This window comes from Serinus canaria, chromosome 2 (assembly GCF_022539315.1).
Source record: "Serinus canaria isolate serCan28SL12 chromosome 2, serCan2020, whole genome shotgun sequence".
NCBI lineage: Eukaryota > Metazoa > Chordata > Aves > Passeriformes > Fringillidae > Serinus > Serinus canaria.
In genome coordinates, this window is record NC_066315.1 from 70,279,051 (window position 1) to 70,302,717 (window position 23,667).

The following is a 23,667-nucleotide window of genomic DNA, read 5'->3' on the forward strand; positions in this document are numbered from 1 at the left end:
ATACATGCCTGTGTTATTACTTTCTGCAAAAGCATGTGTTTGAATGCATTGCTGGGTTTGTGGTCCAGGGATATTCCTGTCTTGCTAGGCAGAGACCCAAAAAGCCAGCTGCAGCTTTCTTACAAGGGCCTCAAGACAGGCTCTAAAACTTCACCTAGGCATTCTGTGTGTTTTAAAATTGGTATAGTTGTGTGTGAAATCTAGGGTAGAGTTAGAAAATACTTTGGATTTCTTAATGTGCTGTAAAACCTGTAGCAGTGGGTCATCTTCTTGTGGTTTCATGATAGATTTTGAAAGTAAATTTGAATGAAGGAGGAGAAATGTGGGTTTTATTTTTTATTTAGTGTATTTTCCTTAAATACATCTAGGTTTTCTTCATAGTGACAGCCTTTTTTGGCACTGGAAACATAGCTTCTATTAACAGGTAAATTTTATTCATTTATTTGAGACACAGAGTACAAAAAATTCTTCCTGCATTTGATGTACTAAATGTAAATTTGGTTAACAAAATCAGGGCAGCAGAATCAAACCAGTTATCAGTGGAGAGATGACAATTTATTTTGTTTCTGCTCTCTGTAATATCTACCCTAAGAGCCTGAGCTAGTTGTTTGTGAGGCTGTCTCAATTCCATTAGATGTTATCAGGATGATGTCAGGATGAGCAGAGAGAGTTTGGTTGCCCACCAACACCATGGCACCTTGAAAAACACAATCAGAGAAAAATTGTAGAGAAAGACAGGTGGCAGTCCCTGCTGATTTAATATTTCATCAAGAGAAGATAAAATTGGAAGCCTTGTTTAAAAATGTATATACAACCCAGTGTGTTACAGGGTAATTAAAGGCTGGTTTTTTTTTTAAAATGGAAAATGCCATTTCAAAGATATGTAATGTCTTTTTCATGTTTCTCTAGTTTTGATCCTGCTTCTGTCTATTGTTTCTTGACTGTGTTCAGTCCCTTCATGATGGGAGGCTTGCTTTTACTGAAGGTTAGTAATCCTAGCTTGGTGAGATCTTCTCAGAGAACTGTGGAATAAATAAAGTATAGCATACGTGGTTGTTACTTTGCAATTCACAAAAGAACATATGTATATATATTTGAGCTTCATTAGGCTTCTTAATTGTGTGTGAAGCTTTCAGTCTTTGTAGTGTTTCTAGAGAGATCATTTTGTTTCCCAAAAGAGAAGCTGAAGTGCAGGGAAGTGTAATTTAACAGCATTAGGTCAGTTTATTTTATTAAAATGGAAATTTCGAATGTTGAAAGTACTTTAATAGTTTTTAAAGTTTTAAGCTTTTCTTGTAGCATGATATCAACAAAAACGTTGAGGAGATACATCATTAGCTCTATCTATATTACATTAAATAGAGGTACTGAATGTTCTACTGATTAGGTTATCATTTTACAGTGGCCATTATTTTCTGTATTTTAAATAGTCTGTCAGATTGCACTTCTGGCTTGCAGGCAAGGTGTGGTAGCTCTTTTCTAGTATTTGAGTAAAAGATCTGCCAGAGCGGGTGAAGTGGGACACTGAATCGATTTGTTATTACTGAAATAAGCCGTATTTTCTACCACTTCTTTTCTGCTGCTTCTGTCCCAGAGGAAGCAGACTGAAGTTACAGGTACACTGCATGTTGTTCTGCGGGACACAGATCCATAGTACAAACCTTCTGGATGCCAGTAGTCAGGATTGCAGATCAACTTTGCAAAGAGCAAAAGGCAGCATTCATGTTTTCTAGTTTTTGTTCTTAATTTACTGAACCATTTACATTTGCTTGACTTGGCTCTGGAGGGGCAGTGTGACCCTTGCCTTATTGAATGCCTTCTGTATTCAGACTATTTTTTTATCATGAGATTGTCCTTTACACTTGAAACTCTTCAGATCCAGCATCTCACATGACAGGCTGCATAGTTCTGTCTTCTAGCCTTGTTGAAGTATTTATCACTAGAGATCAATGGATAAATGAAGTGAGGATATGCTTTAGTTATGGTTTTTGGTATTACCTCATGGCTTATTTCACTGCAGTTCAGCTATGACCATGAAAGGGGATTTTTATTAATGAACTGAAAATGTTTCCTGCAAAATTATTTTCTACCCTGTCTAGCCAATATTTTATTTTGTAACAAACCCATTCTGTGATAATTTTAAAGACAGAAAAATGTTTCCACAACCTGCCCAGGTTCTTTTTTTAAATATGACTATAAGCCAAAATGTAGCTTGTGTTTTGAACAGGTTGCAATCCCGTTTGTTCTGGTATCATGTGCTTTCGAAGCTGTTCAAGTCACAACACAGCTGTCTTCTAAGAGGTACATTACATGCTGTATTTCTGCATTAGTAATGGTTTCAAATCTATTTTGGAGGAATTCAGAATTTTCAAATCTCAATGTAAATTAAAAAAAAACTATTAGATCTCATTGTTGCTTTTATTTGTTATTAGGGCTTGGGGTTTGTTCAGTGATTTCTGCAAGTTCAGGGGTTTTTTCATTAGTGATAAATGAGAATAAATTGAAGTGTTGGCCTTGTCTGAAACAATCAGATATTTAATATTCTTTGTTGACAATACACATGAAGACCCTTTTTCCTCCATAATGTTAAAAATGATCAGAATTTAAAGTCTGATTTTACTTTATATTACATCTCTGCCTCTAGCATAGTATTTTTTAAATAGCCCATTTCTAATGTAACCAATTTATAGCTTTGCAGCACTGACCTCACCCCAAATAGCATTAAAAAAAAGGCACTGCATGTCCTTGCATTGCAGTTCAGTGCTTCCCAGATGTGTTCAGTATTGCACATTTTTTGCAGTAGCTGCAGATGGCTGCCAGTCCTTTCCCTATCTCTAAGGTCTTTTCAGAGTATGGGTGCCCAGCCTCACAGAGTGCTGTATCCAGATTTGAAACACATTTTCCCTGTCTCAAGACTTTTATTTTGTCAGCCCTGCTCACCCCATTCAGCAGACCCAGTGCACATGACTGAATCCTCCTCTCATCGTGTGATATTATGGATGGTGCTGAGATGGAGGAGGTCCCTGTCAGCCATGTGATTTTTTTCACTGTGGGATGTTGTGTGGGCTTGACCAAAAGTCCTGCTTGTGTGTGGCAGGAGAACTTCAGGGACTTTCTCTGTGCATTGCTCAGTTGAGCACGAAGAAGTTGCCCTCACTTTTTGTGATGCCCTCTGCTTTTCTGTTTGCTTTCATCCTGCCTGACCCTGCCTGTTGTCTCCTTGTACAACACCACCCACTACCAAAGGGAGGTAGGGCAGCCCAAAATCTGACTCCCATCCCTTTTACCTGCTCTGCCTTAGCTGTGTGTGCACTGTGCCTGCGTCATCCTTGGACCCCCAAGGAAGGGCGTTCATCCTCATCCCTAAGGCTTGTACAAGGGCAGGGTTGCATTGAGGTCCTGGGGTTGCTCAGATGACCAGCTAGTGGTTTCCATTTCTAGGGCTCAAGCATCATAAAGGTCAGCATTTCCCAATTTGTGAATGCTTGCCTTGGCAGCACTGGTGATATTGCAAACTTTTATGGAATGTATATCTGAGTGTGTGAGAGGGGAAATGATACTGCTTTCATAAACCAGGGGACACAAGTATTTCTGTGCCACTTCATGAGGCTGTGGCTGTAACTCTGTCTGGTGTTTGTGCCAGTTTCATTTAGCTGGGCTCAGGTAACAAATGCAGTGATAGTGCCACAGCATCCGCCTGGGAACAAGGCAGAAACCGCAAGGCGCACCCAGGATCTCCAGAGAGGTTGTGCTCTGATTGTCAGCGTATCCTGAAGTCTGTGCTGCACTCCTTACTGCTGCTGCTGCCCCTGCTAGATAAATTAAACCATCACTGGGAACAATCTTGTCTTTGCAGTGTAGAAACATACCCTGAAATTAGTCTTCTCCTTCTGTTGAGAAAGGCTTCCTGCAGTTCAGAAGGGCAAAAAGTGGATTTTTGTGATTTGGACAAATTGCTCCTAAAGTCCCTGATTATAGATTAAAGGCTTTTTTTTTTTTTTTTTTCCAGTGGGGAATATTCTGTCCCAATATGTACTTGGAGCTTGCCTATAAAAAAAATCCCTCTAGCTGAGTGCCCCCTAAGCACTATTATTGCAACATCCTGTCTATCTGAGCCATAGGTTAGCAGAGGGAAGCCTTTCCCTGTGTCTGAGATGCAGTTGGTTTGTTGCATCCTGATTTACTAATGAAGCACAACTGATGTAGGCAATATCAGCAAGTTCCTCATTTGGAGGCATTGGTCTGGGTATCTCCCCAGTACATGCTCATGCAAAGCTGCAGCAGGACATTTTCCAAAAAAGCATTTGTAGTTTTATTATGGTAGTACTGATAAATTAGCTGTATTCTAGTTAAAAACTTTTGTTAATGGGTCAGCTGTTTGCAACATTACTTCAGTGTCATTAACTTAGAAACCAGTTTTAACCAGTTACAGCAATTGCTTTCATGTAATTTAGAATTTACATAGTTTGAGGAAAAGAAGATTAGGTTAATGGGGGGGAAAAAATAGCTCTGCCTCCTCCCTTCTTGTTCCTTTTACTAGCCTCAGCCTAACTTCCAGAAGTTAACTGCTACCTGTAAAGAGGCCCATGCTTTGGGAGCAGACCACCAAAATGCTGGGTGTTCCCAGAGCAGGTTATGGGCATCCAGAGATTTGGGAGGGGGCAAGCACCTCCTTTAGCAGCCTCTGACCCAGCAGAGTGGTTGTCAGCAGGGTGGAACTGAACAGTTGAGGTACCTGCCAAGCAGCTTTGCTCACTCTTGAGTTCATCATGAAGCTCCTAAATCAGCTTTATTTGGTCCAACCAGCACACAGCTCTCTGCATCAAAAATAGGCCAGATGCTTTTTGTAAGATTCTTTTGTTCTCCAAAAAATGACTCATGTTAGGTTTCTCCATTGCAAAACTGAAACCCTATTACTGTGAAATTATAAATACCAGATGTCCTAGTCATGTATTTTGTTTTCTAGTCGATTGAAATGTACCTGATTGTTTGAAAGGCAAATGCAAGAAATCATATCTTTAATTTCTTTCTGTGGGTTTTAATAAGCTCTTTTAATAGCTGTGTCCATAAAGAAAGGTTGATGGTCTGATTTTGCTGGGTTTTTTCCTTTGCAGCCTTTTCCTCATTGTTCTTGTGATTTCAGACATTATGGCTTTGGTAAGTTGTTGTTGCACATTCTCTTCAAATAAGATCAAGAAGCAAAGAGTTCTCCTAATTCCATCAAGAGAGATCTGAATTTGTTTCAGACTTCAAAGTTTTTCTAACTAGGGCAGAGAATTGGATTGAAATCCTAGCATAACTTAGAGATAAAACTCTTCCAATCACTGCTTTTCAAATGTCATGTAATTAATGCTTCTGAAGAAGCAATGTTCTCATAATAATAAGAGACAAAATGAAATAATAAGTTAACATTTGGAGTTCCTCGTGTGCTTTACGATCAAATTCCTTGGGAAAAATTAAACAGGAATATCATTTTTAGCTGTGTGCAGGGTTTAGTTAATTGTTCAGGAATTCCAAACCTTTTACCCACCCCAGCTTCTCTTGAAAAAGAGAGGAAAAGGAGAAATGCTTTACCCACCAGCTCCATTAGACTTGTCAGAATCCAAGAGATCAGCAACATCCAAAAAGACACTTTGTGCCCTTTGTAATAAGCTGTCAGGAAATGCTATCTTCAGAAAGCCTGCATCCACAAACCAAGCTAGCCAAAAGAACCCAAAGCTGAACAATCCCCAACACAGTTTTTGCAGATTAAAAGTTATGTTTTCATTGCCCACTCCAGCTGTCTTCAAATCAGCAAGCAGTGCCACTAGTAAATAGAAACCTTTTCAAATCAGCAGGTAGAGCTGGTGTTGTCACTTTATACATGCTGGTTTTGTTTTATCCCTTGGAGTAAGCATTCCTGATCTTATTTCTTAGTACATTGTGATCTGTAAATATCACCTGGTAGGAAAAACAGCAAGTAAAAAACAAATAATTGCCAATTTGTCTGTAGTGTGAGAAAAGGAGAAGGTGTGGCTGTGTCAAGTTTTAAATAAGTCTATGTGTCTAATCTGCTTTTTGGGTAACTTCCACAGGAAAAGAAATAGTATACCAATAAACCACACTCATAGCATTTCACTAATAAAATCAGTATAATTAAACCAAACCTAGACTACAGGTACTTACTAGTGTGTAGCAAGCCCTAGTATCTCCAGGTCTTATATCTCATGTATTCTCCTGTTTTGGTTTAAGTGTTTTGAAACAATGTACTTGGTGTACAAAAAAAAAAAGAAATTACCAAAGAGGTTTGTAGGAGTTATGTAGGAACTCTGTCACGAAAAGAGAAAGTAGGAACTAAATCAAGAAATGAGAAAGTAGCAGGACAAAAGGAGAACATGTTTGTAGTCTTGAATCAATGGGACCACCAACTAGAAATAGAGGAATTCACTAATAGGGAAGTACTGTCTTCTCCCAACATTACTCTCACTTTACAGGTGGAGAACTGCCAGACTTGCCCAAAGACATTTGTGTTGAAATTCCATGAAAACTTTTAGGCATTATTTGGCCTGTTGTTATTTCAAACAATAAGGTGGCTTGGCTTTTCTTATTGAAAAAGTTCTGGTATTTCTCCGGTTTTTGCCAGCCAAGCTAGACAGAACTTAGTCCATCTCTTGATGTTTTCGTTTCATTTCATGTTAAATCTCTTTCTGGTTCCTAGACTATTCTTTACTGTGGTCCAAATGATCATCCCTGGAAAGGTGTTGTGCATATTCTATGTGAAGAATTAGAAATTTGGAGTAAACAGCCTGAAAAAATTTGGGTTGAATTTTGTCTTTCAAATTGTGCAGTGTTGATCTACTAATGAGAACTGTTTTATTTCCTAGCATTTTTTCTTTTTGGTTAAAGATTATGGAAGCTGGCTGGATATTGGCACAAGGTACAGTAGCTTTTTTGCTTCCATTGCATTTTTAAAGCTTCATGGGTTCATACTATTGTTTATCTACTCATAATTCTTGTCATTTTTTCCAATTACTCTGCTTAATCAAATGCTTTGGGGATGTTTCACATACTTTAGACACATGTGCACACCTACATACACATATCCCAAGATAAAACTCGTGCTGGAGCAACACAGAGTAAGTAATAAATCCAGCGTGGCAAGAAATACATTTAGTGGGATCTGTTTGAAGAGCAATTACACAAAAACTGTTTTAATTAATGTTTTGCATTTTAATTAGTTGTAATCACTGTTAAAATAACAATTTATTGAAGTTGTTAATTATCTCGTTTCTAGTTAAGCCTCCATGTACAGTTCACTGTGAATTAGTGAACCTTGTGTAAATATGTTGGTGGCTACCAAGGCCCATGCACTTATCCTCCCCCTAACTGGGGAAGAGTTTAGCATGTAAACATAGAAATCACAGCTAAAATGAGAGAATTTGTTTTGCATTATGAGTCATATTAACCTCAAATACAAGGAATACACATTTCAGATGTACCTTCCCTGAGTTGTGAAAATAGATAAAATGCTGTAGTAAGCTTAGTAGGGAATGCGTTGTTTCTGATCCAGCCAATCTGGTCACTTGACACTGTTATTTAAACAGAAGCTGAATAGTGACCTATTGTTAATGTTCTGTTTAGTCTACGTGGGCTCTGTGCTTTGCTTTTGTGAGCCCCTTTGTTCCCAGCAGCGTGTGGACTATGTGTGCACTCCTGTTCTTTGGAGATTCCAATTCCTGCTCATCATTACCTTCTGAGGGTTCCTAGTGGGCAGAGGTACATCTAGAGCAAACAGTGAAAATGTCCCTTTAGCTTCCCACTTCCTTGCTATGGTCAGTTTATGGTAATTCATCATTTGATTTGAATTCCTCTGCAGGAATAAGGATATTAAAGCCCTCAGAAAATTTCTGTGCTGTTGGGCAAGAAGTTTTTTAATTGGGAGTTAGCAGCAAAAGTATAAATTGTTACAAGTACCCAAAAGCTTCATCTCTGATACATGGCCTTCATAGCAAGAGCTTTACAACAGTAATGCATTGCTGGATCTATTTCAGCTGGAAGGCAGCCTTATTCTGAAGAGTTTAGGAGAGCTCATTATGCACCACTAATTCTGTCTCTCCATGTGTGTGTTTTGATCACTGAAGAAAGCACTGAAAAGGGCCTTTCGAAAGAGTAATTTGTGATTAATTTTTAACATGGAAATTCATAATGTTCAGGCAACCTCTGTCATTACTTCAGTTTTGAGTGCTTGACTCTACCACCTATGTTATTTTATTGTAGTCTCTTTATATATGTCTTATATGTAGGTGTGTATATGCACATAAGAAAAATAATTAGGTTGCTTAAGAAAGGAAGTGAAGCCATAGGTGTAGAGCTAAGTAGTCCTTTCTTTATCTAGCATGAGCATTATTTTGGCATCAAACTTTCTCCTCTGAGCAGATTTCTAATGTGTGATCCTCAGGCTTGGCAAAATTAGCAGGCAAGAAGATTTTTTTGTTTGTTTGTTCCTGAAAGGGAAGATGAGCTTCAAGGGGTTTTGGGTAATTCCCAAAACCAGTGGGAGTAAGATATTAACAAAGCTCTTTCCTGTCCTCCTGTTGCAAGTGCAGTGACAGCTCTGTGGCATTCTCATTGCAGTGTTGTCTGTTGCTGCTTTGACAGCAAGGTCTGAAAATATCCTGTCTCATGGCAGGCAACATTTTCCATGTTGCCAAAGTTTTCCTGAGAATAGGAGAAGTCTTTAGGGACAGCTGCTCTCATATTTTTCTTTTTTTCTTGTCACACTGATAGGAAGTGTGTATGTGTGTGTCAGCAAAAATATCTGCATTTGTGTTATGTTACTGGTTAGCACATCAGTGAAATCAGAGGTCGGAAACCAGCAGCTTAATTGCCTGGTGGAGATTCATTCCTCTAAAGTCTCTCAGAGCTCAGTGGTGTACGTGCCACATTTGTAAAGCTTTGATTTGTGTTTTCTTACTCATCCTGTTTTGTGGTGATGAGCTTTCCATGGGTTTTCTAACTACCATGCTCAAAAGTTCTGTATGTTCTCTCTCTTACTAAGAATATGCAAGTTGAGTAGGCGACTCATTAGGCAATATTTGGTTTTTCCAGCAGCCAAGTTTCATGTAGATGAGCTGGCTTTAAATCCCTTGCAATAAAAAGACCTTCAGTGCTTTTTCACCTTGATGTTTTCTTTCCTAGTGGATCTCATTGTTTGGAAGTAAGGTTTGTTTACTGAACTGGCATTTTCTATTTTTAAAAATTTCACCCCTAACTCCTGGCTTTTTGTATCCTATTCTGCTATGCCTTAACCATATGCCTCACATTTGCCTTAACAATATGTCTTTATTCTCCAGGTGGAATTCACCAGGTCACATAAGTGTTGTCTTTGAATGGAAGCAGATTTTTACTTCTTCTGTTCTTCCAGTTTGTTAATGAAATGCTGTGCAACAACAGATCCAACATACAGTCCTGTATTACACATTCAGCAAATTATCAACGCACCACTGATTCCCTCCTCTCAGTAAATTATCAATTATCATAAATATTTCTGGCTTCTTAGTAAGTTTTAAAGCCCCTTTTCTTAATGGTGATGCCAAAATCAATATAAGCTTGTCTTTCAGAGAGTGCTTTTCATTGTTTTGATATAATAATGGGATAGTGGTCTTGCAGGGAATGCAGAACTCAAAGCAGCAGCTGCCACAAACTACTAAGGTGTGCTTAACCTTGCCCACTGCCTATAGACCTTGAGGTAAACTGAATTGCATCATATGCACTAGAAGAGCACACCACTAAATTTCTTAAATATAATAATGTAATTTTCCTAGTGTTTTTGATGTATTAGTGTGTAGTACATGATTGTGAGAGGTTTGTTCTGACAGGTCCTTTTATTTTTGAATAAGAGCCAAATGGAATAGCTAGCTCTTCAGCTTCTTTGTCACCAAAATAATTTCTCTTAAGCTTAAAAGGTGTTTATCTATCTTTGTCTGTAGATTTCCAGAAAGAGAGAGAAATAGCCTTTAAAGCCTACTATATCTTTACAGTACATGCACTTTGTAAATAGTTGTATAACCTGATAGTAAAGATAAACCTTAAAGGTTCTTTATATGGCTATTACATAGCTTTATACAGATGCATACTGTACTATTCCTTCTCTTTATAGCTGCTGGAAGATAAAGATATGATCTTAACTGCTCTTCTCCAGTTTCAAAGGTCAGGGGACATAAATAAAGCACAAAACTGGAGTTGTTGAGGTTTAGGAATAACGGAGTCAATTTTGGAGTTGGGGTGCTGGGCCTTCTTGGTTGAACTGTTAAAACAAAAGTTTTGTGTTTTGTTTTTGGTGAAACTGAGGAGAGAGGGTGTGGCATCCTGGCTGAAAAAGCAGGAAACTTAGAATTCAGAATCTAAATCTGGGGTCTCAGTGTGTGCTTGGGAACAGTTCAAAGAGCGTGTCACAAAGAAATAATGTCTCTGGACTCCTCTGGAGAGTGCTCATCCAAGTCTTTGCACGAGTTGTTTTTGTTTTACTTATTTTGTTCCTAGTTGTTTTAATTGCTATGGTGACTTACTCCATCTTCCTGTCTTTCCAGCTTCTAATCAGGTCTGTCATCTTAGGAATTAGCCTGTCTTGGGAAAAAGACAAGTTTTGGAGCAAGATTGATTCCCACCGCTTATCCCCCTGATTTTTTCAATATCTTAGATTCTTGTCTTCTTTTTTTCTCACCAGTATATACTGTCACAAAGCCAGGAGCTGGTAGTACCTCATATGTTCTCCTTGCCACTGAAACAGGTGTCTTGCTCGCTGATGAAAAATTTTCCTACCACCAGCTTTGCCTGTTGACATTGATCCATACATGGGCCCTCACCTTTCCATTGAACAGTGCTGCCTTAGCATAGATCATCCATGATCCCCCACACCTGCTACCTCTGCCATCTCATCCTTTATAACCATTACCCCACTGTGCCCCATTATGCTCTTCTCTTGTACCTGTTTAATGGCTCTTCTTTCTCTACATGGATCTAATTTGCCTAGAGCCTAGAATCTCCTCATTAGCTCAGGTTTGACTTCTGATGCAGAAAGCTTGTTTTGAGAACTACCTCCTTCACTGTAGCTACAGATCCAGTCAAAGGTGCAGTTCTGAATTGTTTAGGGATCAAGATTTGACACTGCTGTGGTGGCATATACCTGTAAGAGTCTGGTTTTCTTTGTTTAAATACAGCATTACCCCAGCCTAAGAAGTAATTTACCTGGCAGAGCTGCCTGCAGGCAGTACAGTACCAGTTTCTGAGAGCCCCAGTGATGCTGGGTGTTTGTAATTACATGACAAGCAGATTGAAATTGTTTCTCTTGTGCTCTATGGCATTATATATGTATATTTGAATGTCTCATATTTTATTAAAGGAGCATAACTATGCAGACCTGTGCAGTATAGCAAGGGAGAAGTGTGTGCAACACTCTTCTTTACAAAAGCACAGAGAATCCAGTCCCTCAACTGACAGGTGGCTAAGGAGAGTTTGAAGAGACCTTTTTGCTTTGAGAAAGCCCCTCCCTGTGCCCCAGCAAATCATGATCACATCTGAAAGAGCTCCTTTTCAGGGGTTCACAGGAACTCAGATGCCTGTCTGGCATGGTCATATATTGTTTGTGATGGTCTTGGGGTATCTATGGGAATAAAGGCAGGGTCTTCACTTGGCTTATGATTTTTCAGATTTCTCATTCACGCTTTCTTTGAAAGTTACAAGGAAAGTGGTGTTTGCTTGCTTACATGAAAAACTAGAATTCTGGTGCCAGGTGAAAGGAGAAGGAAAGCTGAGGTGTTACCAGTAAGGCAGGAGAGACACTAAGCATCCAGCTGTTTACCAGGGTGGCTGTTCCCTTAGGAGCCACCAACCTTATCTACTGTGGTGCATGTACAGTCCCAAGGCCACATTACACCATGAAGATAACTGCAGCAAGAGTTTGAGTTTCATCTGTCAATGTGTTCTTTCCCATGGAGAACTGAAACCAAAGTTGTAACACACCCAGGTGATCTTTCAAGGGCAGCTCTTAAGGGAGTTTATCTTTGTTGTTGTAAATGTGCTGTGAACTATGAAGTCCAAAGTGCACTGCCCAGGTGACAGGAGGCTTTGTGCCTGACTTCATGCTCCCCCTGTGTCCCTTCTTACACCATTCCCACAGAAAAAGGGCAAGAGCTTGGCTCTTGTAGACATGCTGCCCTGCCACTCATTATCCTCATTGAGGTCTGAGCCCTTTTATGATAGTGGATTTTTCTAACTGATTTTTTAAAACTATTCATTTGAACAAGGCATTTGTGAGGTGTTTTTGTCAGACTCGACTGAAACAGAAAAATCTTACAGCATGCATCAAGTCTGTTTTCATGTTCTCCATGTTTGGTCCTTTGGTTGCTGGCACCCTGGCTGTGGAAGAACTTTTTGGATTACTTTTAGTCTCTCACTCTGGTTAGCAGCCCAGCTTTGTGGAGAGATGGTGCTTCTCCACAGGTCTAAATTGTGCTAGACTAGAGCCAGAGTTGTCACAGTCTCAGGGTTGTGAGGATTGATAGTGTCGGCATTATGAGCTTTACTGCTCTTCTGTGGCTAACCTCTCAAACTGAATGAGTCCTCTGGCAGAAATTCCAGGTCATTAAGCCAGCAAGCATTCCTTACAATCCTTTTTTGTGACTAAACTCAGATTTCGTGGGGTCTGAAGTTACTCTGTTTGTCCTAAAGAGCCTTCTACTTTGGAATAATAGGTATGGGTGCTTCAGGAGGTATGGGTACCTCTCATGTTAGAGTGCTAGTTTCTTCAGTAATCTCAAGAAAAACCAAAGCCACACCAGATGCATAATGGACATGGGTGCAGCAGTGTTTCATCTGCAGCTCTAACCTGAAATGTCACTGGGTTTGGAAGATTTCTGGTTTCTGAATGACTAATGGTTTACATTAAAAGTACCCAATTCAGATCTTACAGAATCACACAATGGTTGAAGTGGGAAGGGACCACTGGAGCATGCCTAGTTCAACCTCCCTGGTCAAGCAGGGTCCCCCAGAACACATTACTCAGGGTTGTGCCCAGATGGCTGTTCTCCAGGGAAGGAGACTCCACAGCGTTTCTGGGCAGCCTGCTCTGGTGCTCAGTCACCTGCACAGTCAAGAAGTTCTTCCTCATGTTGAGGTGGAACTGCCTGTATTCCAGTTTGTGCCTATTGCCTCTTGTTCTGTTCCTTGGCACCACCAAGAAGAGCCTGCACCCATCCTCCTGGCACCCTCCCTTCAGATACTTATAGACATTGAAGAGATCCCTTCTCACTTGTTTCTACTCAAGGCTGAACAGACTCAGCTCTCTCAGCCTTCCCTTATAAAAGAGATGCTCCATTTTAGTCCCTTGATCATCCTCTTAGCCCTCCGCTGGACCTACTCCAGGAGCTCCCTGTGTCTCTTGTACTGAGGAGCCCAGAACTGGACACAGCTCTCCAGATGTGCCTCATGAGGGCCGAGCAGAGGGGCTGGATCACCTCCCTCCACCTGCTGGCAACAATGCTCTTCTAATGTAGCCCAGGTTACCTTTGGCCTTCTTGGCCACTAGGACACACTGCTGGCTCATAGACAGCTCATTGCCTACCAGGACACCCAGTCCTTCTCCACAGAGCTGCTTTCCAGCAGGTCAGTCCCCAGCCTGTTTTGGTTCTTGGGGTTATTCTTCCTAGGTGCAGAACCCTGCATGCATACATCTGACATAAATACCTGAGTTGTCTTATTACCAAGGAATGTCTGCCTGATGGCAAGTTCTCTCTAGATTCTGTGTTATAGTTGACAGCAAATGTTGCCTGTTGACAGCCTTTGTTGAATCTCAGGCAGGTCTTTGCTGCCCATCTCTCCAACCTGCTGAGGTCCCACTGAGGAGCTGCACAGCCCTCTGGGGTATCAGCCACTCCTCCCAGCTTTGTGGCATCAGTGAAGTTGCTGAGAGGGCACCTGCACATGTGGATGTCAGGTTTGACTAAATGGTCTGTAATCCAATTCTCCTACATGAAAGGAAAATCTGCCTTCCTCCAGACTTTCTCCCTGATCTCCTGGGTCAGGGGTTTCTTGAGAGATAGCCTTGGCAGTGAAGGCTGAAACAAAGAATGCATTTGGTATCTCAGCATTTTCTGTATCCTCTGTTGCAAAGGTCCCTGCTCCATTCAGTAGCAGACCCACATTTGCCACAGTTTTCCTTGTGTAATAGGAGTCTTTGAAGAAGCCCTTCTTGTTATTCTTGATATTCTAAGCCAGATTTAATTCCAAATGGGCCTTGAACCCCTTGAACACAGAATGCTGAATGTCCTGGATTGAATCTTAGTCTGACCCTAAATAGCCCATCTGTAACACCACTGAACCTCAGGTAACAGAATTTGAGCAAGTGGAGAACAAGCTCGCTGCTTATTAGACTTTTAATCATTAGTGGTTTCAGGACATCCTAACCCAGAAGCTGTATTTCCATATTGTGTTTATTAGCCACTCTTGAACTCATCTCTTTAATCTCTTTGCATGTGCTATCACAGCACAGAATTCTATAGATTTTAGCAATGTTCAGTGAAAAAGTAGTAGGGTTTTGGATTTTCTTTTTTTCTTAGAACTATTTGTCACTAGGATAGTGTTTTCTCTAGAAAATTGCACTTCATCTGACATAAATATCTGAGTTGTCTTACTACCGTGAATGTCTGCCTGATGGCAAGTTCTCTCTAGATTCTCTGTTATAATTGACAGCAAATGAAAGTTTTGCAATTGTTTCACTCACATGTACTGAATTATCCATTTGAATGAAAAGTACACCTGGTACTCTTACTCTCTTGTTGTATGCTCAGTTGTGTTTTCTGTTGTTCCCACCATTTTATTTTGCCAGAGTCTTGGGTTTTTACATGACAGGACTGCTACAATACTTATCTTCTAAGAGCAGTATATATAAAATTACATCCTAGGTGAACAATTAGGCCTACTTAAAATGGAACAAAAAATATTCAGAGGGTTATTTATGTCAGTTTTTTTTTTCCTTTACTCTGCAAATTTGTGTTTTTCTCTCATTTTTTTTATCTGTTTCTTCCTTGCAGCATCAGCCACTATGTGCTGGTGATGTCACTGACCATATTTATGATGGTGATGAATGGACTGGCCCAGCTGTTAACTACACAGAGACTTGGACTTCCCAGAAGGAATAAGCACCATTCCATGTGATGAAACATCCTCAGACTTCCTCTGAACCAACCTCCAGCTCTGGAATGTAAATAAGGGTTAATGGACTAGAGTGCCAAAATCCCATCCAGCTCGATCGAGTGCTGTGCTGATACAAATTAAATGCTGTCACATGACTGAAATTTGCATTTGAGAGTTGCCATTTAGGTACCAATGGGAATATGGGAATAAAAAGCCTCTGGTTATTCTTCAAGCGTACACATTTCTTCAACATGAAAACAGTAACTAAATTATTTTTAAAATACATAGACAGCTGTCTTTTGGGTTGTGTTTTTTTGGGGAGGTGGGTTTTTTTTCTTTTTTTGTTGTCATAACTTGGCTGCCAGCTGTGTATGTGTTTGTTTACACATACTCTCATTAGGAGTCTGCAAAGTTCTAGCTTAGTTTCATGTCTTGCATAAGCACCTCCCAGTCTAAGGCATGGATGGAATCAGTCTGGGCAGATGGCTGGTTTGTGTGTACCTGATGTGGCTCACATGTCAGAATACCTCCGAAACAGGCTGTGCTTTTTGCCAGCCGTGTCAGTGTGCCTGTGAGAATATCTTGAGGCAGGTTAAGGCTGGTGTGCTGTGAGGCTTTTGCTGTAATACAACATCTTTCAGCTCATCCTGCTGTGAATTGCTGCTGCTGACTGTGCTCTCCTGCTGCCTTCTGAGCTTGGGCAGGCTGAGCGGTATGACACTCAGGTAGCTGATCCAAATGAAAAGAAACCTGGTTAAATAGCAAATTCCCTGGGCCAGCTTATGATAGGGTGGGCAGGAAGGTTAGGGCTGATTGTTTCCATAGCAGCCCAGAGTTAGATCAGCATAAAGAGGTCACAAAACTGCAGCTGGAGTTGCTGATTTTCAGAAAGTGATGCCATGTGGAGGCTTTTTTTTTTGTTTCCTTGTTTTTCTTTCCACTTGTGTTCTGCTCCATTTCTGTAAGCATCAGTAATGGCTGCACAATTAATCTAATGCAGATTCCTTGTATACTGATTACAAGTGAGAAGCAAGGAAAAGAAAAAATGTTGTTCATTCTGGCCCATTCTATGATGGTGTCACTAAAAATTGTGCTGTGTAATATCCCCTGCGTCACTCCCAAGCACCAGCCAGGCCTTTCTATCTGGGAGCTGATACATATGGTGCATGATGCTGGCAGCCAAGGCTAGACATGCATCATGGGGGCTTCTCCAATGCTCTTTCCAGCCATCTGGCATTTGGCCATGGTCACATGTCTCTTAAACACTGAAAACTAGTCATCCCTCTGCAGGAAGTTTGGCTGGGAAAAACCAGTTACAAACCTCCATCTGCTTCTTGGGTACTAGAAAAAAATGGCATCACAGGCCTGCAGTCATCCATGCAGCTTCAGAGTACCTTGTGAGAGTATCTGAGTACTGTTAAGGGAGTAATTTTTTCCACTAGGTGGTGGTCCAGTGGTTTTATTGGGCATGTTGCCTCAGTTGCAGCAGATACTTTGCATTTGTTACAGGCTGTACCTGCAGACTGGACACCTAAAGGTGGACATGTGCCTGGTGCTGGTGGTTGTACCCTACAGCCAAGGCAAGGAGCAACCATGAGCAGTTAGAAAGTTGCCACTACAGCACAGTCTGTGTATAGGTGTGGGAATGTGCCACGCTTGTTCCAGGATCCAGTGAGTGTCTGCTGTGGAGAGCTGTGGAGAGCTGTCCTCATCTCAGCCTCACTCCACAAGTATCTACAGCATACTGTATCATTGTGGGTACTCGCTACATCCTTGGCTTTCTGTGCCCTAGCTGATGTCTGGAGACCTCTGTCCATAGTGCTTCCCTTCAGTACACAAAGCTCTAAGCCACTGACCATCCCAGTCTCCATTGCTGGAGTTACCGCTTTGCAGAACTACTGTAGAACAATTCACTCATGGGAGCAGCTGAACAGCTGGCATTGATGTGATGTGAAGAAATTGACTGAAAAATTGGGAATGTGGGACTCACATGGCTGCCACCCTTAAGTCACACCTTCTGCAAGCTCATCAAAACTCCTTGTTATTTATGACAAGACCAAATGGAAGCTGGCGCTGTAGGGTCCCTGGGAGAATGCAGAGGAGCTCAAGCCTTACTCCTTTTTTTTACCACAGCAGGCTAGTAATAAAACAGCATCTCAGCCGACTGCATCTGGTGCTGCTCATCTGTGGTGGTAGGAATAATCTAGATACATTGCTATGCAGGCAAGTGGAAATGAACATGCAAAGTACAACCTGCATCAGTTACTTTTTCTGCTTATGGTTTCCACAGCACCTTTTTCTACAAAGTGAGTTTTGTTTTTTACATCGTTCCTTGTAAGAGAAGAAAGGGGACAATGAGCACAGGGGAATATTTGCAATTTGTGTGTTGTTTTTCCCCAGTGCTGCTCTGCAGGGGCGTGTTCTTGTTTGCCATTTGCTCTGGTTGGGCCATGGCTATAGCAACCTCAGCTGCCCTTTCCCTTTCCCCCTCTGGTTCCTTGCATCTCTGTGCCATTTGTGAATTCAGTTTCTATCAGAGGCCACGGGAGTGCTGGAGAGCAGCTCTCATGGAGAGGCAGGATTGGCTGTGCTATTCTTGTGTCTCCCCAGGGGAGGCTCTTGCCGGAGTCTTGGCCCACACTTCTGGGTTGACTCCAGCATGGAGAGGTGTCAAAAATTCTCCCACTCAGCTACTTTACACAGCCCCATGTGGTGTGTTACAAAGTCGACTCTTCCCTCCCACAGATGCATGTTCTCCAGAAACAAATGGCATTGGCAATAAAATGTCCTCCCCAACCTTAGCAGCTAAGGTAGGGAGTAAAATTCTGGTTTTGGATGGGTTTAAGCTTTCTTTTGTTCTCCTTGGGGGTCTTGAAGCATTATCATCCCTCTTCATGGTGTTCTGACAGGATTCAGGCCACAGAAGGGGGTTCTGAGCCAGCAGAGGCTTCCAGCACATGTGAAGGATATGAAGGCAGAATTTACCCCAAGCCCTTCTGCCTGCCTTCTTGCACCTGCAGCAGAGCTGCACACTCTCTGACTCTGGAGCAAGTGAGGTCCAGAGGGTGAAAACCTCAGGCTGGAAAAGGCAGGTAGATGGACATTGTTATTCATGCAGAGGATGGCACAACTTTAATTTTTGTTTTAAACTAAAAACCTCTGCAAAGCTTCTGTCTTCCTGATTTCAGATCCATGGATTCCTGAAGAGCTAATCATAAACCTAGAGTGCCCATCAGGTGATGTAATGCAAGAGAAACCATACTGAAGAGCAGCTGATACAAAAGTCTTGTAATCTTCAGCACCAGGAATTGTTCTCTGCTTTTTTGTTATCAAAGCTCTACACAGCAGCCTTTTGATATCTGCCCAGGGAGTGAGCTGTTTTTTCAGAAATGATGAAGCCTAGATTGTATCAAGACCTCTTATGACTCAAACTAAATAACTTCCCCTTCTCCCTCACAGAGTAAATCAGATTTTACAAGCTCTGGCAATTTCAATGCATACTGTGCCTGTTAGTTGTAAGTCTGGTACAGTCTTCACATTTTTGAATGAGAACAATGATATGAATGAACATTCATGGTCTCACCTGAACCTTGAACTATGGTGTCTGGTTTGGAGAAGGCACAAGGCAAATGTTTTTTCAGCTCTTACCATCCCAGCTAATTTGTAAGGATACGATGCTTGTTACTTCTCCAGATAGTTTGTGTGAACGCTGCAGTCTCTTTTCCCGTGGCTTTGGAGTGGTGGGGGTACTTCACCTAGATGTCTTTGGCAAAAAGGATGAGAACATGGAGGGTGCCATGCTTCTGCATCTGATAGATGGGCTCTGTGAGCAGGAGCTGGCTGAAGAGAATATTTTTGGGAGCTATAGTTGTGGTAGGGAAGGAAGAACTGTCTTGCATCTGCTCTGGGGTGTGCTGTGTGTCACAGTGCTGGGACATCTCCAGATGCCTCCTTCTTCATCATTACATGGCTTCATCCAGCCTGAAGGTGGAAAACTGTCTTCTCCTGTGTGTTGTCTTTGGAAAGCTGCTGGTGAGCTTCTGTGGCTGGGGAAGGTCTGGGAACCTGTGTTTCAGAGCTGCCAGGTGTGTGGTACAGCCCCAGGTCAGTCCTGGTTATCCATCCATGAGACAGAGCTTGTGGTGGGCTGGAACTGACCATCACAGCAGCTGGCAGTCATCAAATTATTTGCAGTTCTCTCTGGTCTCTCTTGGACTAGTTATGTGTTCATCAGGATGTGTAGTGTTGAATCCAGTTCATCTGCTTATACAGGCTCTGAATCTAGCTGCTTCCTGCAAGGGCTCCCTCCTCACCCCAGGGCAGGGCACAGTATTTTAGCATTTGAGGACTGAAAAGAGGAAGAAGAAGGCTGAAAGTCTTCCTCTTCCCATGACCTTTGAAATCAAGCTTGTTGATATTTTCATTATTTATTTATTTATTGACTTACGCTTGGCATAACTTTCTAACTTTGAAGGTGGATAATGTAAAGGCAATGACAACACACCTTGTTTTGTTTACATTTTATTTTCCATGTGAGTTGTGAGAGCAAATGCCTCTAATGTTACATAAGGTGAACTTGACTTAAAGGTTTACCTTTTGCTCAGGTCAATACTGCTGGCAAGCCTGTTAATAATGGCTGGATATCATCCAGTGCTTTCTCTGCAACGGGGAGAAAAAGCACCAGACCAAGTTCCCCTCAGCTGTCTGTGACTGCAGTGGGACATGGCCAGGGATGGAGCCCACTTCTGCTCTGAATTTTCTGCCATCTGCACCCTCCTTCTCGGGGTGTCACCTCTACTGCAAGGAGGCCCTTCCTGACCTGAATTGTCCTGTGACCCAGTGTACAGCCACCAATCCTGCACACCCAGTGCTGGGGCCAGTGGTTGAGCAAGGGACAGGTTAGTGTAGAGTCAGGGCCTTGGGAATTTAAATTTAAATCACTGCAAAAGCAATCACACCTGGGTCCAAAGTTTTTGCCTCAAAGTGAGAAGATAGGAGAAATATGAAAAGCCATATGTCACTACCACGGCTCTTCACTGTTCCCACTGCCTCCTCTTCCTTCTCAAGGGGTTTGCAGCTCCAGCAGTACCTGCCCAAGCCTGGCTCCAAGCTTCAGCAAGTACAAGCTGATCCAAAGGGCACATGTCCAGTAATAAACATTGCACCACTGAGCCACTGGCATTTAGGGCTGGAGAAACCTCTGACCAAGACCTGGACTCCTCTAATTAAACTTAGCTTATCACTCTTGTGGAAATGCTGAAGGACAAGGCATTCTCAGTGCAGTTCTCATATTGACTTTCTGTGGAGTAACCTTTATATATCTCAATAGATGTGGCCTTTTAGTGATGGACATCATTATTCTGCCTTCTTGGCCTGTGAGGCAGTGCAACACAAAAACTGCAGAGTAATTTCAACGGAGGCTGAAATTTGGTGGTGTAAGTTGCAGTGAGCACACAAGCAGAGAAAGACTCTGAAAATGCTGTGATTTTATTTTTGTGTCAATTTCCATATTAAGTTAAGAGACACTAGAACTTACTGTACAAAGCGCTGCTATCCAGGACTATATTTAGCTGCTCAGATATTTGTGTCTCCATCTCACTAGATCTCCAGAAGTGAGTGGATATTTTCCATCAAGGGCTTGTTATATCTGACCTACTGTGAAGGGAAAATATCTGTTTCACCACCATGCATTTTTTCATACAAGTGGTATCTTTCTGTGTCTTTGCTAACCTACTTTAACACCTTATATTTCCTTTAAAATGCTACAAACCTACTTGCTTTGCTGTAACTTAGTAATTAACTGGTGGTTGCAACCATAAGAAGAAGTTAACATGCATGTCATTTTTAAAGAATTACATAGTGCAGGAAAACCTCCTAGTATTTGGGATGATGGCCAAATCTCCATCCAGGACCTGAACTGAACATAAGCCTTCTGAAATTTTTCTGAGGCTCCTCATTTCCTGGGGCTTTACTTCTTCACTAATCCCAAAATAGCCATGCAGTGAACCCTGCCTGAGATTTCTTTTTCCCAGGCATGAGGGTTTCCCTGGAGGGTCCCTCCTGCCTTTGCTTCTCCAACAGTCTGTTTCCTGGGTGGCCCAGGACCTGATCTGCCAGCCCAACTCTGCAGGAGAATCTTAGGAGCATTTTGCAGGACCCAGACTCAGGACAGTTCAGGAGACAAGTTTTGTCCTGTTCAGTGGGTCATAATGGAGAGCCCATTTGCTTAGATTGCTGCTTCTTTTTTTTGTTTGTTTAGGAGTTGGATTTTTTGTTAATTTACACTTAAAGCTTGAGGTTTAGTTTTTTTTCAAGTAATGATTGTGAGACCAGCTGTTGGCATTAATTTGTTTTAATATGACTCAATCTGAGCAGTGTTCAAGCTTCCTCTTAGAAAATGTAGCTGACTGAGGGGGTTTTTTTTCAGGCAGTTTGCTTGACAGAGAATAAATTTTTACAAAAAGTTGCTCTACAGAGCAAGGGAACAGACTCTGTCATTTTCCCTTCCTGCTGCTCATTTCTTGCAAAAGTACCTGACATCTGGGGAAAAGCAGCCTTTTCATTAGTGGGTGCATGGAAGGCCCACGGGCAGGAGCACAGAATAACTGGCTCTGCAATTTATAGAACTGCAACTAATTGTGTTTTAAGGCTCTGTTTCAGTGAGGCACCATTGCTGCCTATCATTCCAATAAATATATTGGAACTGAATGGCAGTAACTATGTTTTCTCTCCTTGTGGCAGTTTTAATTCTTTGTGAAAAATCACGGCAGCTGTGAGCTTTCTGAATACAAAGCAATAGAGCACAGGTAAGTGGAGGTGACATTCCCCTGTAGTTCACAGCAATTAACCTCAGGAGGAGAAGAAAAATTAAAATGGTCACTGGTGTTTGGGAGAATTACCTTGTGATGCATTGCAAATACCCTTGTAGGCACTGATTTACCTTAATCTGTGCCAAAGTTATGCAAATATGCTTACGATGGGTTTGACAGCTTGATCCGTTTCTTACTCTGGGAGTGGAGGAGGAAGATGGATCGGTGTACATGCTTCTAGAGGCAAAATGTGTGATACTTGTCAGGTTAGAGCTAACTGGCATTATTTATTTGCTTACTTTGCAAGTCTGTGAATGTGCCTCACCATTAAGAAGACGAACACGGTAATGATTCTGTTTAATTAAGGGAGAAGTAACTTTCTTGCCAGTTCTCAGTGTCGCTTGATCTATCTGAGGTGTCACAGGACTGGAGAACTGCAAAGGGCTGAGGAAGCATTATTTGTGCTCAGTGCGTGGAGCTTTATGAAAGCAATTTACATATTTGCACACTGAAGCATAACTACCAGAACATAAGCGGGGTGATAAATGATTAACTATAAAAGATTGGCAGCTTGGGCAAAAATCCAGCAGAGCACTTAAGCATGTGCTTAACTTCAAACAACCTGGCCCTGCTCGCAGTGTCAGGTCATCTCTTAATTTTGGGAATCTGCTCCTGCACATGAGTTAAATGTGTGCTTAAGTGACCAGGAGGACCAGAGTCTGGCTAAGCTTGTAACCAGGAAAAGCTTTCCCCAAGAATGCTTTTAAATCGGGATGGCAGCTGTGAGCAGGTCTGTAAACAGATCAGAGCTCATCACAGATGGAGCATCCCCAGCTCCTATTGATGAAGTGGGAATTGTCTGTTGCCTAGCATTTCTCAGACAAAGGGCAAAACCAGAGGTATTGCAGCAAAAGACTAATCTACTCTGCCCATTTCAGTGCAATGTTTTCTTTTGTGCATTTTGTTCTGGTTTGTTTTTAATTTTTGGGAATATAAACACGCTAAATATTTTATTGCTCTTCTGTGAAAATCACACTCTGCTTTGGCCAAATGTTGCTTTCACTAAATGGTTTAATTGAAAATGAGATTTGGCCAAAAAAAACCCAAGAAACTCCCAGAAAACAAAACCCCCAACCTCCCAACAGTATTTTAATTTTCCAGTAATTTGAGAGTCTTCTCCAGCATTAATTTTGCACCCACTAAGAATCCTGTTAGTAGCTTTGTTCCATCACAAACCATTTTCTTACAGTATATTTGGAAGTTCCTGTAGCTGGAGGTTGAAGAAGCTGCTCTGAAGCACAAGCGTTAAGCAAAAGTAGAAGGCCCAGATGAGGGTCATTCTGATGGTTTTGGTCTCCATGTAACAATTGAGGAATGTTTCTGTGTGCCTGGGTGAGATTTACCGAATGAGTATTACAAATGAAGTCCACTGCTTTCTCCTTTTATCCCTCTAAAGGAGAATATTTGGGTTTATATCTGCTGTCAGAGTGACTAGCTCCTCCCACTTCCAGCGGATACCTGGGTGCAGTGGCTACTGTACATTCACCAGGCATTCACTTGTGGGCTTTTATAAAAGTGATACATGCTGCTGTTGCATGTTCTTTCCATTTTGGGAAGATTTTTGGTTCCATAATTAATTTTTTTTAAATTTATTTTATCTCTGCTTATGTAATCTCTTTTAAACCAT

General features: G+C 41.5%; 1 protein-coding gene across 1 annotated transcript in view; it reads left to right on the forward strand.

The window, feature by feature from the left end:
- PIGN (phosphatidylinositol glycan anchor biosynthesis class N) overlaps nucleotides 1–15,403 on the forward strand; it is a 102,514-nt gene extending 87,111 nt beyond the window's left edge. The window contains exons 24-29 of the mRNA XM_030229110.2: nucleotides 369–424; nucleotides 910–985; nucleotides 2,228–2,301; nucleotides 5,115–5,157; nucleotides 6,864–6,916; nucleotides 15,069–15,403. Of these exons, the coding sequence (XP_030084970.2) occupies nucleotides 369–424; nucleotides 910–985; nucleotides 2,228–2,301; nucleotides 5,115–5,157; nucleotides 6,864–6,916; nucleotides 15,069–15,192 (426 nt within the window). The 3' untranslated portion in view covers nucleotides 15,193–15,403. The remainder of the gene's footprint in view (nucleotides 1–368; nucleotides 425–909; nucleotides 986–2,227; nucleotides 2,302–5,114; nucleotides 5,158–6,863; nucleotides 6,917–15,068) is intronic.
- The last annotated feature ends 8,264 nt before the right edge of the window (nucleotides 15,404–23,667 follow it).